At 36.9% G+C, this 16,215-nt stretch overlaps 1 protein-coding gene across 1 annotated transcript; it reads right to left on the bottom strand.

The window, feature by feature from the left end:
* Nucleotides 1–11,622: 11,622 nt before the first annotated feature.
* klhl40b (kelch-like family member 40b) lies at nt 11,623–15,826 on the bottom strand. The gene is made up of 6 exons (XM_038293733.1): nt 14,528–15,826; nt 13,012–13,172; nt 12,825–12,932; nt 12,541–12,726; nt 12,144–12,293; nt 11,623–12,017 (listed from the first exon to the last, which is right to left on the bottom strand). The coding sequence occupies exons 1-6, from the start codon at nt 15,647–15,649 to the stop codon at nt 11,906–11,908; spliced, it is 1,839 nt and encodes a 612-aa protein (XP_038149661.1). The 5' UTR covers nt 15,650–15,826; the 3' UTR covers nt 11,623–11,905.
* Between the last annotated feature and the right edge of the window lie 389 nt (nt 15,827–16,215).

Below are 16,215 nucleotides of genomic sequence, written 5' to 3'. Positions count from 1 at the left end.
CTGTTTAAGGCAGTTATTAGAATGGCTAATTCATATCTAAGCTTCCAAAAAAGTCAGCAGATGAAGATCTTCACTTTTATGTTTGGCTTCCATTAAAGATGCCCACCCTCTTGCTGCACTGCTCTGAATAGTAATTATATAACCTGTGTTGGAAACCATTCATACTTCTTGAACCTTGTTCCTATTTTTTTATTTTTATTTTTTAACCATAAAGTGTTTTTTGGGGGATTTTATGTGATAGTGCAGCACGGAGTGATGCGTAATTGTGGAAAAGAAATAAAATTATGTCTGCATTTTATGGTATCCCCACAAAAGTGGTATCTACTTAGAATCATACTTATTGAACTCTTACTGAATCCTCCTTACTGCCATCCTTGTTCAGTCCATTGGCAAAATCTGATCGAGACTCTCTTTAAGGAGCAGTTTTCCAGTTTCTCAGGTCTGGACTTTGACTGGGCCATTGTATCACATGAATATGCTTTGATCTTTTGGTAGCTCTGGATGTCTCATTTGCTTCCTCTAACATGTTTTCTTAAAGTATTGCCCTGTACTCAGCCCCATCTGTTCAATCAGGTTTGACCAGGTTCCCTTGACTCCTTTGACAAATATTATCTTGACGGTATACAGCGCAATGCGTAGGGTGTATTTAAGGACAAGTGTAGTATTGGTGTTTCTTAACACCTGCTTTTGAACATGTGAGTTAAAGAGTTTCGTCTCATTGGACCAGACCAACGCCTTCTTCCACATGTTTGCTGCAAACATGACTTATTACTTTCATCTTGCCACTCTTCCATGAGGCCATACTTGAATATGAGACTAATAGTTATGCTAATAGTAATGAAACGACTTGGTAGGTTTGTGGTTGTGCAGCCAGAAAACTTTATTGTGAACATTAAGAAATGACAGGGAATGCCTTATTTAATATACTTCTCCATCATTTTCTTCTGCCAAGCTATCAGCCCCAACCTCCTCATAATATGTAATATGCCATTTCCCATGTCCTCCCTGGGCTTTGGAAAACTCTCCCCCTCCATTCCCTCACCCACATACCAGTGGACGAAGGCACATGAGATCAAATTTGTGTCGGCAATAGCAAGTTGTGAACTCAAAGGGGATGAATACAAATACATGGCAAAGATTTTTTCATTGTTTATAATTAGCCTTTCACCCCAGAATTATGCAGTACCTCTGTTGGTCCACATGAATCAGAAATATAATAGATGTGTTTTGCTGCAATAAAGTGACCATATGCGATAAAGATTAGACAGCTGTGTGATTGTTACGAATTTAGGTCCAAAGCTCATTTATTCAAACCGTGTCCTTATACTTATATATGGATTTTGTTAAATGGTGTTCTTTTTTTTTTAATACACATGGAGGAGTTTGCTCACATAATAAAATGCATTAAATCCATACAGGATCAAATTTATAGTGAAAACAATCAAAGCCTAGAAGCAGACCCAGATCCATTATTTACCATGAGATAAATAATAGATACATCACAAGATCTGTTCATAATCTTGGCAATTTTCCTGCTTAAATTTTTTTCATACTCAACGTCGACGGGCACATCACATGCAGGTCAGATCTTGAAATCATTTCCTACTATTAATCTATGTTTGTCGTTGTCTAAACAAAGCAAGCCGTCGAGTGTATGCTTCCTGAAAGTTCTCTGAAGCAGAGGGAAACTCAGGGACCAATAGTCCGACAGTATGAAACAAGTCTGTTTGTGGTTTCCTCCTGTTAATCGTGCTAAAAACATTTCATCTATTAGAGTTCTTCAAGGCATCCTATGCAGTCGAACCTTTTTTTCAAAGTGGAAAAAAATAATAATAAGCTTCATAAAACCTTTAAAGATATTAAATTTCCCCTCTAGCTTTCAAAGTCAGGTTTTTAGAAACAGCAGAAGTGATTGAAAGACATTCTTGAGCAGCTTTTCCAATTTTTCTTATGGTCCATTATTTTGCACTGTAGAAACACAGATTTTTTGTTCCAAAAACATTTTGTTCATCAAAATGATTTAAGCTCAGATAGAGCAACCAAAACAAATTACTTTAAAGATGCTAACCAGGAGGTTCCTATGTTCCTATATATTTTGACAAGTCATAAGACATGTGATGTGGGGTTTGAATGTGAGGAATTAAAGAGCATGGGGTGAAACACTGAACTGATCATGCTTATGAAGCCTGTGCACCTTTGATGTGCTCTTGCTCTGAATAATGTGTGTACATCAGGATCAAAGGTGTGGATTTTACAGTGGTTAAGGCTGCTTAAGGACAGGGTGTGTTATTGTGCAATGATATCATCCTCTGGATGAATATTTACAGGCAGCTGACCATCTCAGCATAAAAAGCTCTAAATTGCAAAGTAGGTCAAACTGCAAACAGATGGAGCCACTTAATGCTGCAGGCCAAAGTGATTGAATCTTAAACGGTGGTATTGATACCGTAGATGTCTGCTTAGTGTAACATCAGATTAAGTAACTTTATTATCTATTAACCAGTGCATTATTTCTTACTAATGGCATACATTCTGCAGCTGTGGTGCATTATGATACATGGTGTTTCATAGTTTTGATGCTTATATTGTGAAATTTCTGAACATGTTCAAAGGATCAATGGCTGTGTGATTCAAAGTTGAATTTTGCAGATGTATTAAGAAAACAATCATGCAGGAGAAACTTTTCATATAAAGCAATGGCTGCTTTGAATCTAATCTAATTTTAATCCAAATGGGGCTACCTGGAATCAGGGTTATAAGGGGCTTAGACAATTTTCCATTTGCTTTAAGATTGATGTGAGTTTCCCGGGAGCTTTACAATGAGCACCATTTAAAACGCAAAGTTTGATGTCCAACAAGACATGACTCCTGTCGTTTAAGTGTGATAATTTGCAAGTTTCTATGCCCAGATAAAATGCTTCTATAATTGTGTGTATGTATATATATATATATATATATATATATGCTGTAATCTTATCTCAGCAAATGTGTTATTTGCTTGGTATGATGGTAAGTTACGTTTATAAAGCCTAAGAGTGACCTTCTTTAATTAGAACTGTTGGATTGTAATTTAACTGGTCATATTTTGGCTGGGATAAAGTCTTTCTAAACTGCAGTGGACAATTAGCTTCATTATTGCAAATTAGCAGAGGAATTTAACAGGAAACATCCAACATTTTAAGAGCTAAAATAAATTTTTCTGCTTACAAAGATATTTAGATTTAGATTTATGATTTTTTTTTTTCCGACCCCGGATAAGCGGAGGAAGATGGATGGATGGATGGATGGATGGAACTAATCTACTGCTTTAAAATGGATAATAATGACTTGTGTAAAACCACAAACATGAATGTGCAAAATTTAGTCTCTATAACGAGAAACACTTCCACATGTTTGCGTTTGCTATCTACATTAATTGTAAAAAAGACTTTTGAAGCTCTGTTTTTTCTTGTTTTTGCAATACTGAGTCATGGCTCTCTGCAGCTCCTCCAGAGTTACTATGGCCATCTTTGCTGCTTCTCTGTTAGGCTCTCGAAGACCTTTACATTTGGTTGAACTGAAATTTTTCCATAGGTTTCAGAGTAAAGGAGGTTGATTTCAAATATTCATGCCACACTATCGCATAAAATCCGAATGAAATAATTGAGGTTTTTGGTTATAATGTGACAAAACATGACGAAGTTCAAGGAGCTGAACTAGGTTGTTTAAAACACCCTTTTCTGTTTACTGGAAGGCCTTTTTGACTGTTGACTGTTGTTGCTGTTTATTAAATCGCTCTGTGTTCACAGATTTCACCATAAGCTTTTCTAAACTTAGAACGTGTTCTGTTTTTGCTTTCTAAAGAAGTGTTATTCCAAGAGACATTACTAACATACTTTGGTTTTTTTATTTGCCTTATAAATGGTGGGATTTCCAAGCTTCTTTTATTTTTATGTGTGAAGCATAATAATGTAGCTGACAGAGAAACTGCTATGAACACTACTGATTTGTGCACTTTTTTCCTTTGCCACACTCACCAATAAGGGGCTCATTAATGCAGACAAAGGGTGAAAGCAAGTTGCAGAGATGTTTAAACATGGAAATATGTATTTTTTGTGTGAAGCATACAGTACTTTGTTAATTTTGTTTTGTAAATGCACTTTGCATAAACTGACACTAATTAGTATTTGAGCCTCACAAATCACAAAAAAAAAATGTGTTGCTTGTTAGGGTGTTGGAGTTGAGCTGTGCTTTGTTGTTTGTGATGTTGCAATCATGCATGGTCAAAGTAAAATCTGTTTTACTCTTGCAAATTTATCTGCAGCTCACATATTTGAGAAGATGAACAGTTGGCCCATCATCAGTATCAGAAAAAAATGCATTTAGTTATTCTACATTATATTAAGTTAAAGAAGTATAGAGTTTTATTTTATCTAGTTTAGTTATGAGAACTATGTTAATTCTTACAGCACTTTATTTCCCTTTTTGCTGCTAATTGCTACTACAGTGTCTTTACACCAAAAAAGTTGCACAAAATTAGAAAAATAGTTTTCTGAAATAAAAATGTGTCGTTATCAGGTTCCAATGATGCAGCATTTAACTGAAACTGCTTTGGAAATAAATCCAACTATAACTTCCCTCAAGAAATCAGCCAAGAGTTACTGCTGCTCTGTTGATATTAAGCCATCAAACCACACGTTATATTTCATGTTGGAAGTGAATGACAGAATGTAAGTGCGGTTTTCTGTGGCCTGGATGGAAACATGTCTTTGAAAACTCTTTAGAAAAGCTAGAAAGTATCTTTGATCTTTTTAAAAGAGACAGTGTGTAAGAGTTTATCTCTATCTAGTGGTGCACTAAATGAATTACCAATGACAGACTGGTTCTTCTCTGTGAAGCATGCAAGACCTACTATGGAAGCCAAAGAGTGATATTCTACTCTATTTGAACTCTATCATCACCCTTTTTAAAATCAGCTAAAACGATTAAACATGTGGAACATTTCTCTGAAAACAAAGCTGAAGGAAGCTTATTCTTGTTAGCCGGTATGACTTTGGTGAAGAACAACAGCAGCTGATAACTGATGCACAGAGCTCATCCTGTATATGTTAACAAACAAACTAGTCATCTCTGCAGGGATGACAGGCAAGTTACTGGAACCCGCTGCCCTGTTGCTAACATAACAGAAAAGATAAATTATCCTTGCTGTACAGCAGAAAGCCTGCAAGCTCTGCTTTGAAGCCCCGCTCCCTCATAAATCGCCTCCACCGTATAAAAGATGCGCTGATGCAGACTCTTGTCTACGCCTGGTTATTTATTTTTCTTCTTTCGGTTTGTTTCTCTTGCCTCTTACTGGACAAAGAATATGCGTGGGCCTTCATTTCAACTGAGAGTGGAAGGTACGGTGATCTACGGTTGTTTTGCTGGTTTTAAACTCCTCAGCCACCCAAAACATTTTTTCAGATAAATGTAAAATGCTGACATGTTTCTCCTTTTTGAGAGCTCTTTCATTTTGGATGTTATGTTATTAGAATTAAAATGCGTATCAAACCAGTGCTTGATTTTTGCTAATAAAAAGTCCCATTTGTCACATACTGTCCCTTTAAATGTTAAACATTATCCTGAACTTATTTTGTTTTAGACGACAACATTTGTCCGTAAGGCTTAGTTTTTTGCTCATTTAGGAAGCGATCTTACCAAGACTGAGTAACAACAAAAAAATAATATTTTACATCCTCAATAGAATATCGTATTGTGCTAATTCAGTCTTTGTTTTTGTTACTACTAATTCTTTATGCTGAAGATTTTCAAGCTATCAATCAACTTAATTATATTTCATATTTGAAATTTTTGAAAGTTTCTCCTTTTTGTTTTGATAATAATCTTTTCAAACATGCATTTTCTCAGTCTCATGACAATGCCTTCTGGCTTGGTTTTCAATTTTAATGTACCCATTTAATAGGGAATTGGTGGAACATCTTGCAATAGAAATGACCCTGTTTTGCTACTTTTTTTATCCATTCCTTTAGGAACCACTTAGCGAAAGCCTCTTTCCCACTGAAAATGGCATGTTAACGTGTGTTTTTCAAACATTGGTCGACCCTCTAACTATCAGCATTTGGCTAACTTCCCACTGGCAAAAAAAGCTGCGTCTAACCCCTCGCGTGGCCTCTGTCCCCCCATGGCTGCGTGTCTGGTGACACCGTCACGCTAGGTTAGCATTGATGATGTCAGTAGTGCGACAGAAATCAGGAAAGTAAACAACGGAGAGCAACATGGAAGGAAGCCAGGGCTATAAGTGTGCTTTATTATTTCGCCAAGTTTATCGAATGTTAAAGAGATTTTTTGGGGTTGTTAGACCAGACACAGCTGGCACGATGTGTCGATGTCCATACATTACGTTCAATGGTGTCATGAAAAGTAGCAGGTCCATCCGGCTCTGGTTGGTGTTCCCATAGCATGTCGATCAGAGCCGAGGCGAATTTGACACAGGTCGCTTGTCGAGTCATTTGATCCGGGTAGACATGCATCAGTGACCTGTTCCAACTACCACTAAAAGTCGATTGTTCCCAGGTTTAAATGGGTTTTTCGGCCAGTGGGAAAGGTTTATATGGCAACAGAAATTATCTTTACATTAAAGGTACTGTGGAGGATTTGTTCAAATTTTTTTAAAGACCCGCCCTCTTCACTTAAAAAAAAAAAATGCATGTGCAAGAACATGCACCAGCCCATTTCTCTTCGTGCACGCTCTGTGTGAAAGTTGCTTTTCTCATAGCTCATACAATCTTACTGTTCTGGAACGCCCACCCTAACCCCTAAATCACTATTTAGAGCGGGGATTGTATAGTGAACTCAGTGAAGTTACCATTCAGACAGATAATCACTTCCCCGTTGGACCGCTGTAGCTCACAACAGATATATGCCTGAAAGTGCACATGGGCAGAAAAACATAGCTAACGGGACGAGCACGTAGTACGGCCTTATGTTAACATATCTCCAGAATGATTGACAATAAGAAGGACCACTTATTTTGATTATCCACCCAGAAATAAAAGATAATCCTCTATTACTTTAAGCTAATAATGTTAACCAATAAAAAAAAGTTGAGAATCTTGGTTTTAATCCTGAATTACAGTTTCAAATACCATAAAAATAACTCCTTCCTTCCCTCCCTCCTGTCCATATGTGGAGGTTTTCAGGTCCTACATTTAAAGCCCCTCCACTACAGAAAATATCTGCAACAAAATCCGCAATTATATTTTGGATTCTTTATTTTTAGATGATTATTGAGGTTGGAGAAAATGGGAAAACTGAAGTCGAAACATTCTGAAATGTTAAATAGTTAATGATAAATGTGTTGGCCTATTTGACCCACAAAGGCAGTGATGGATTGCTATGCCAGATGCTCAAGCCTCAATAAAAGACTCACCTGAATCAAATGATTGTTAAAGTAAAGTAAGCTAACATCTTAGCTAACTTAGAGGGATTGGGAGTAATTGGACTGGAGTACCTACAGGTTGATGTGAAAAGTATTCCAGGTAACAATAATTAAGAAGATGATTGAGAGAAAACCAAAAACGTTCAAATCAAAATCCAAAATACTGATTAAAGTCTTCTGTTTAACTTTTTTTTTTGTTTATCATCTAAATCTGTATGCTTTTCTTCATCCTTTATGTCTTCTGTATTAATCTGAAATGTTTAAAAGATAATTAAATAAACAAAGGTTGCTGAATAAGAAAGTTTGTCCAAACCTTTTCCTGGTATTGTTTATATTACCCTAAAGCTGTTGTGGGCTATTCCACTTCTAGAAGGCTTGTGTCCTGCAATTTTTACATGTGTCCTTGGTCAGACACACATTTTGGGTATGCAGTCAGTTCTGCAGTCCAGAGCCGAGGATAATCACATTATTTTTTAGGTGTGTTTGATCAAAGACACAGCTTAAAGGGATTTGGCCCTTGAGGCCTTGAGTTGCCAACCTCTCCCCTATAGCCATGAAATCCGGAGAAGAAACCAAAGTTTGAAGTATTGTAATAAATACTCAAAACTAATAGATACTATTGCTTTACTTTTGAGTAGATATTGACTGATACATGATTTTTTAAAGGCAGATACCAATTATTTTTAACTGATCCACAATGTATGCTGCCAATTTTTGGGAGGCTTATTCTTGAAGCCGGTATTGCTTTCTGTTCCTCTATCGGTCTCTCTCTACTTTCAAATTCAGTTGCAGCAATGGCGAAATCCCTGATTGGGAATATTTCTTCTAAATTATGTACAAATTTCTAATTGGCTAGATAAAAGAAATGCTCTTGTATCAAAGCTAAGCACCAAATGCTTGAGCCATAGATGGAAAAGTCCTGTTTCTTTAAGTGCTTGTCTGTTAATACTTGGTTTTGAAAAAGTATTCTGTGTTTTATCAAAGGTAAATATTCACCTTTTATTGAACCAACCAGCCTATTAATCCCTTCTGATTAGTGGTTAAGCAAGCAGGTGGTTAGAGAAATGAGCAGGTTCACTTTGCAGCTGACGTTTGAACACAACATTAGCTTAAAGAGATCTAAAACATTAGTGTTTTGAGTTAAAATGACTCATGAAATGCATTTTTTATATCTGTGTTTTAGATTTTGTGTTAATGGGTCACTTCCCCACTGATTTATTCCCTGATTTCATATCCACCATTGGCCATTTTGCCCCCTCATATCTTACTTTCAATCAAATTCTTTCCTACCTATATGCATATATTCCATTATATCCTAGATTATTTCCTAATGTTTTTTTCCTTTTTCTATAATCTTTTTGCTACTCTAAACACCAGAATTTCCCCCTGGTGGAGCAATAAAGGGATTCTACATAATATTCTATTCTAGGTATTTTTAAAAGTTATTGAGCCAATTTGTGATTAAAATATTATAATCATTTAAAATTGGTTCACTGTTCCATCTCTAATTTGGCTCTAGACTTGCAGCAGATTAACACAACCAATGATTCTTACAGACCTCTTGATGGTGGCACTTTTTGGTTGCAGCCATCACTTCACTTTTCCTTAAATCAGATCAAAGGTAGACCAATAAAGATGGAATTACCTGTTAAGAAGAAAATAATCCCCTGGAAAGTGGAAAATAGAGCACCGTTGGAATGAAGCATCTCTTGGCATCATGTTTTACCCAGAAAAAAAATAAAATTGGAAGAAAATTATGGTATTTCAGAACTCATTCTTGCGGGAAAATTAGCATATTGAAAAAGATAAAAACTCCTTTGAAGTTGGAGAAAAAGCATCCAATAGACATATTTCGGCTGTTTGTTTGTTTGTTTTTTCTCGTTTTTCTATGTATATGTGTGGGTATTTTTGTTGTTTTTTTGTTTGTTTTTTTACATTTTTTTATACTTCTTGATGTCTCTAGAGCCTCAAAAGTGAAAATGTTATCAGACCAAGGAAATTATTTTTAAAATAATTTGTCTGTTTTCTTTTAGTCTTTTTTTTTACAATAATTCTTTTATATTTACATTTAATCAGAGGTACACTGCCTTAACTTCATAATATTTGCATGTCACATATATATTAGAATAATTAATTGTTTACTATAATTATTAATAAATACTATTCAATTACTTTTGATAATGAAAGAGTGGACAGACCAAATTAAATGACCTTTTTTAATTCCACATTTTGCTAGATAAAGTAAAAGAGAAAACAAATTGCTGTGAATATATATGACTTTGCATACTTTAGAATCCCAGAAAATCTGAAGTTAACTAATAGCAATACATTTAATGGGTTATTGTTACCTCCAGTCAATTCAATAAAAAGCTAAAATGCAATAAATGATACAAAATATTAGCTTTGTTTTTAATGTGAAATTTGATTTAAATCAACAATAGATTAATTTAAATCAAGCTGCACACTATTGAATGTCAGCAGTGGTAAATGCTATTATATGTTAGCTGAAACTGCTAGCAACGCTAATGTTACCTTTTAGCTGAAACTTTACTAACTATTGTTGTATTTCAAACTCTGCTAACAATGCTAATGTAATATGTCATAGATAATATATACGTAGACGCCTCATTGGATGTTGGTCTACGTGCCTACAGGGCAGCCATCTTGGCTCGGACCACAGTTCAGACAGCTGATGACAAAAAATAAATAAAAATCAACATGAAATTAATTTTAAAAAAATAATAATTTTACTCTCTTTTTAAATCACACTACAACAAATTTTCGTCTATAGATCACAATACTCATTATCAAAGAGCAATCCTTTAAAATACTGAATAATAATAATATAGTATATAAATATATATTTGTGAAACATAAACTTATGATAGATTAATATAAAACTTTGTATTTATCATATTAATATTTAATTGAAAAATATATAACTTTACACATATCTCATCCAGTTTGAGTTCAGTTTAAATTGTTTTTTAATTTGAATAAATATGTGTTATCTAACAAAAAGGTAATTTTAGAATTTGTTTTGGTCTTTTAATTGGTTTAGACATGTACGGAAGTATCGTAATATCATCTCTGACTCATCTTTTATGTGATTAAAATGAGATCTAAGGTGCCTCCTATTCATTCTGACACAGCTTTCTGAATTGGGGTCGGACCCAAGATGGCCGCCCCCTAGGCACGTCGGCCGTGCTGCCAACAGCCAATGAGGCATCTAGGTACATAATGTCTATGGTTATCTGTTAGCTGAAACTCTGCTAGAAATGGTAATGTTTTATGTTAACTAAACCTCTAGCAGTGTTAATGATATCTGTCAGCTTAAACTCTGCTTGCAGTGCTATTGTTAACACTAGAATATGGTGCATCCTAACATAAATCCAAACATTTTAATAGATTGATATAGTTTCATTTTGCTTGTTTTTTTTGTTTGTTTTTGTTTTGTTTTTGTTTTTTGTTTTGTTTTTTTTTTAAGTGCAGCTACTAGCCTGGACAAGCTATATACTGTTTACTTTTACTAGGCCTAAACACCCAGAAAATTATAATTGTGTGATTCTAGGGACCATTTCCAGAAATTCATTTTTGTGTTAGCTTTAAAGTTCCTTAGATTGCTAAAATAAAAAAGTGTTTATATTGTTTTTTTTACTTTTGATTAGCTGCTTTATGATTATCTCATGTCACCCACCTCCCTCTGTCTCCACATCTAATACCACCATATTACAGTCTACATACCTTGAAATGAATTTCCATCTCTGACTGCTACATCAGCACTGAGAAATGTTTAACTGAATTGTTATTCGCTGATTCTCTGCTCTATAGATTTAACACTATATCCTGGATGGTTCTGATATTTAAATCCCATGTGTAGGCAGTATTTGTCCCATTCAGTTATAATAACATTAAAACAGTGATATTAGAGTATAGAGGGGATAAAGACAATAGGCTGTATACTTTTTGTCATTTATTGTAATATTGACGAGTGTTAACTGTCTGTAACACAGTGCCACATTATGAAATCATAACAATAATAAATGATATGGATACAATTGAACATGTGTGGGTTTTGTTTTGTTGTCTTTATGCACACTTTTTGTCATTTGAGCAGGTTATTGCTGGTTGAATGCTGGGGTTTTGACTTTGCTGCCCCCTCTTGGACACTAAGTAGGTTTTCATAGAAGTCAAGGTAGGCCTGATTTTGGTTTCATATTCCTTTATTCTGTTCAATAAAACACTGTAATTCCTGCTTATTAAATGTAACATCTTAGTCCATTGCTTGCAGAAACTCATAAAAAAACATTCATACACTATAATGCTAATTATAAAATTCATAACAATAAGTAAAAATCAAACCTTCATAACAATCTTTTAATTAAGTTCTAAAGTTTCTAACTATGAATGTTCCCCCTAAAAAATGTAGAAATAGTTGCAATTATTTCCAAGTAACTTTACATTGAGATACAGCGACTTTGGGGGGCTTCACATCTTGGTGAGACGCAGGGTGTTCAAGCGGACCCCCAGTATTGTGGCCCCAGAGGCGTACTGAATCTCTCTGAGGATCCCGTTCCACTTCTTCTCAGTCTCATTATACCTGTGAAGGTTTAATGAAGAGTAAAGTTAAACTGGGTGGAGTCGTTAACATTTCAATGCACAGACTTATTTTTTTTCTATTAAGTCAATTATTCTTAAAAAATATAGGTATGTAGGAAAGGGGTACCTCCAAACGTCGTTCATTTCTTTGGGAAGGATTTCGTCGCTGTCTTCCAAAGGCATCATAGCAAAACCTCCCACAGCGTAAAGGAAACCAGCAAGAGATACTAGATTCAGAGAGCTCCGCTCCTGAGGAAATGGCTCAAAATCTGACCACCTGCAGCATGAAAATAATAAAAAATAGTTTTAGACTATTAGTTTCACTAGTTTCATGTCATCCTTCTGGTTTCTGTTTATCCATTTAATGATAATTACTATGACAGGCCTGCTCTTAGGTATTTTAAGTTCTTTCTCTATGCTTCATACTCAAATATAGAATTTGATTTTTTTTTTTATGCTGCATTGAAGACAAAACCTGATTCAACATATTAGTTTACGTCAGTATCTCTCAGGTCAGAGCTCACATGTTGGTAGTGATGTCGTACACCTCCACTGTATCTGTGAGTCCGTCGTCAGTCACTCCTCCTGCTACATATATTTTGTCTTGGTGAAGAGTTGCTCCAAATAAAGAGCGTGCCGTCTTCATGGGAGCGAGCTCTTTCCATTCAAATCTCTTGAGATCATATGCACACATCCTCTTCAGACAGCTCCTTTTTTTAAAATATAACAACACAGTAACTTCTAGGTTTTCCTAGTCTCTTTATGACTGTTGTGATCATAAGATGTTGTTTTTGCCACAGATACTCACTTGTTGTCTCCTTTTCCACCAATCACATACACAACATCATTGTGTGATACAGTTGAATGTCCATAAACTGGGTAAGGAATTGACTCAGACTCACCCCATTTAAAGGATCTATGAATGAGCAAAAAGGGGAACAAATTTTGAGACGGTTGTTTTAAGAACATCTGAAGGAGAAATCGTTTTAACTTACTGTCTGTCGTAGACCAAAACTGTATCCAGAGTGCCCTCCTTGTCTTTCAGCTCCTTTCCTCCCAGGATGAAGATGGAGTTCTCGCCTTCAGCCATCCCAAACAGGAAGCGGGGAGTCGGGAGGGGTGGCATGCCAAGCCAGTCTGTACTAACCGGGTCATACTGAGGTGGCAGAAGTATTTACAGATTATTATTATTATTTAATATGGAAGTGTGCCTTAGTTAAAGGTAAAGGCTGGCTGTTTTGCTCCTTCTCTATTTCATACCTATATGGTTTTAATAATTTTGTACCAACTCGTCCTCAGAATAATTTTTTGTGTTACCTGGAGGCATGAATCATATTTTTATTGGTCCCATGCCTCATACAGATATCAAGATAACAGGATTTTATACAAGGTTTTCCAACAATAACAAGCAGTCAAGATAAATTTTAAATAAAAATTTGGCTTTTTATTCGGTAAATCGTGAAAATTCTCGGGCGTTATTGAAGCACAGCTGATAGCGATGTTGTCTGCAGCAATAAGTCCTGGGTTTAAATCCCAGCCTGGGTTCTTTAGGAAAAAGTAAGTTCTCTCCAGGTTGTCTGACTTTCTCCTACAGTTGGAAGAAAACTGACTGGTGAGTCCATTGTATACTCGATGTTGGCCTTATGGATGGGTGTGAGCAGGCATGGTCGTCTGTTTCTCTGTTACCCTGGCAACCTCTTTAGGGCGTGCTCCCCTGCTGGACCAGTGACTGCTAGAGATGGTCACAACCTCAGACCTTTATGTTGCTTTTTGGGTAAAGGCCTCTCCCTCTAGAGGTCTGTCATTTCATGTCAATTCAGAGCTTATTCCACTGAGGATAATGAGGATCCTACCAGCTAAAGCCAGAGGACACACATATATACAGACCAATATTGGAAAGAACTTATCTTTTTCTTAAACAGTGTGATCGCTGGACAATGAAAAATTGTTTTTCGTTATTTAAATGTGAAATGTGAAATGAAAGAAAAGTATAAAACAGACTTGTGGAGGTCCACATTCCTCTATCTGATATCTTGGCTTATTTCTTTAGATTTTTATTCAGTGTCACACGACGAAGCAAGGTGTCTAAGGTGCTGCCTTAACACATCCATAGGTGTGCCTTCAGTTGATTGCTATGACATGAATTAACTTATGATAGCATCATTTTAGAATCAGGTCTTTTCCCAGTGGTTTAAAGGAATAATGATCTCAAATTTAAAACATATAAATTTAAAATTACTAACAAAAGAAAACTGTTAATTGTTCTGGCATAAAGTAAAATTGCATGTATTATGCATGTTATTTTTTTATACAGTGATTGTAAATATCTGGTTTCAGCCTTATGCTAAAATTCTGTATACTAAACCTCCTTTATAAAAATCCATTTGATTGTAATATATTAAGTGTTTTATGTGTAATTCTACAATAGTTTTTCTCTGCAATTTTATTATGAAATGCCAGGTCTAAAAGGTATATCTAATTTCTTCTATATTTGTAGAATATCTTTCATACCTGCAGGAAATAGGAGCACAGAGGGTCCTCCTTGTTCATTTCATCAACAAATAGTCCTCCGATCACAAAGATCTGGTTCTCCTTGGTCACCAGGCTGACGTGGTTCTTAGGAACCTGCGTGGAGACTGACGCCATGAAGCAGTCGTTGCCTGATGGGTCGTACGCCACAGCACCGCTTTCGTTCACCATCAGTATCAGGTCCCTGACAAACATTCCAAATCGCAGGTTATCGTTCAGGATAGCCGGTAGAAGATCTTCTTCATCCTCCTTGTCTTCACTTTGTCCGTCTTTCTCTGCTCCACCTTCCTCCTTCTTTACCTTTTTAATCTCTGGCAGTTTCCCACTGCGAGCATCCCTGACCATTTTTAGCTTCTGCTGAAGCTCTGGATGAGCAGAGATCAGTTTGTGTTTCTCCACTTTATCTTTCAGATAATCATCTGTTACTAGACGCAAACGAACACAATCCAGCAAATCCGGGAGTTCTTTCTCTCTGCCCTCCGTGTCCCGGGACACCCACCGCATGAGAGCCTCGAACACAGCCTCCTCTGTCTCCACATTCAAATTGTCATTTGTCAGAATGGCAGCCAGTTCAGTTGCATTGAGCTGGAGGAAGTCTTCGTCTTTGGAGATCAGCTGAAAACGCTCACAGGCGTAGTTCCGGGCAGAGACGGCCAATCTGGGGCAGTCCAGCATCAAACCGAGCCTGAAGATGGCCAGGCAGTTGCTGAGGCTGAGGCGCTTTTGTAAAAAAGACACGCATACAGTGAAAATTGAAGGAATCTGGTACAAGTTAGCAACGGCAAAGATGTCCTGAACGTTCTGCTCTGTGACATTGATCTTCGAGGTGTACAAGTACTTCAGAATCAGACCGATGACACCAGGTTCAACGTCCTCTAGCACAATTTCTCTCTTTTTGCTCTCATCCAGGTCGGACAAAAAGATGGAGCGGAAGTAGGAGCTGCAGGCACACAGCACCAGGCGGTGGCAGGGAAACTCCTTGTCTTTGATCTTTAGGACACAGTCCACCAACTTGTCATTCTCCAGCAAGTCATACAGGCCGTCCTGGAGCAGAGTCTGCTGGTACAGCCTGGGCTCGTCCATCGGGTTTATAGGCAGAGCCATCTGAGGGGTCTTTAAGGTGCTTCAGATCGAATAAAACCGTATCCTCTTTGTTGCAGAGTATTTGGCTTTCCAGTCCTGACAGTGGGTTTAGAATGCCCTGAGAGCCTGTTCACTTCTTACTCAGCTGTCCTGACCCTTCATCTGAGCTCCAACTGGAGGGTTATTTATAGACTGGCTGCTCGCTTTAGAGCTATGGGGGCTTTATTCTGGAACATTGCTGGAAAGGCAATATCCCCATCTCTGTCCGGTTTTCCTACCTCCCACATGCCGCTCCCCTGGATAATCCACCCCCTCTCCAACAGCTGAGGCATATCTCATTAGAAACATTTCCGATATGAGTCACAGTGAGTTGTGAGGGTTCATGAGGCCTCTGTGACCAATTCAACCAAACCATGAGGTCAGATGGCTTGAGCCTGTCCCGAATGTACCACCTCTATGTTTGTGAGGTCATTTCTAAAGCTGTTACAGAACTCCTGAGTCTGAGTCAGTCTACTGAAGATCTCTGGGCCTGTAGAATATTCGATTCCTTGCCTGGGGTCTTTCTGCATGGAGTTTGCATGTTCTCC

Source organism: Cyprinodon tularosa, unplaced genomic scaffold, assembly GCF_016077235.1.
Source record: "Cyprinodon tularosa strain WSP-4 unplaced genomic scaffold, ASM1607723v1 ctg33, whole genome shotgun sequence".
Taxonomy (NCBI): domain Eukaryota; kingdom Metazoa; phylum Chordata; class Actinopteri; order Cyprinodontiformes; family Cyprinodontidae; genus Cyprinodon; species Cyprinodon tularosa.
The sequence above is the reverse complement of the archived record's forward strand: the minus strand, read 5'-3'. Positions and strand labels throughout refer to the sequence as shown.

What these genes read in the sequence shown, in the direction of transcription:
- klhl40b (XM_038293733.1), bottom strand. Translation starts at nt 15,649, where the DNA reads ATGGCTCTGCCTATAAACCCGATGGACGAGCCCAGGCTGTACCAGCAG. An exon ending in GTTTTGGTCTACGACAGACA is followed by an intron (nt 12,933 to 13,011) that starts GTAAGTTAAAAC and finishes GCTCATTCATAG; the next exon opens with ATCCTTTAAATGGGGTGAGT. An exon ending in TACGACATCACTACCAACAT is followed by an intron (nt 12,294 to 12,540) that starts GTGAGCTCTGAC and finishes TTCATGCTGCAG; the next exon opens with GTGGTCAGATTTTGAGCCAT.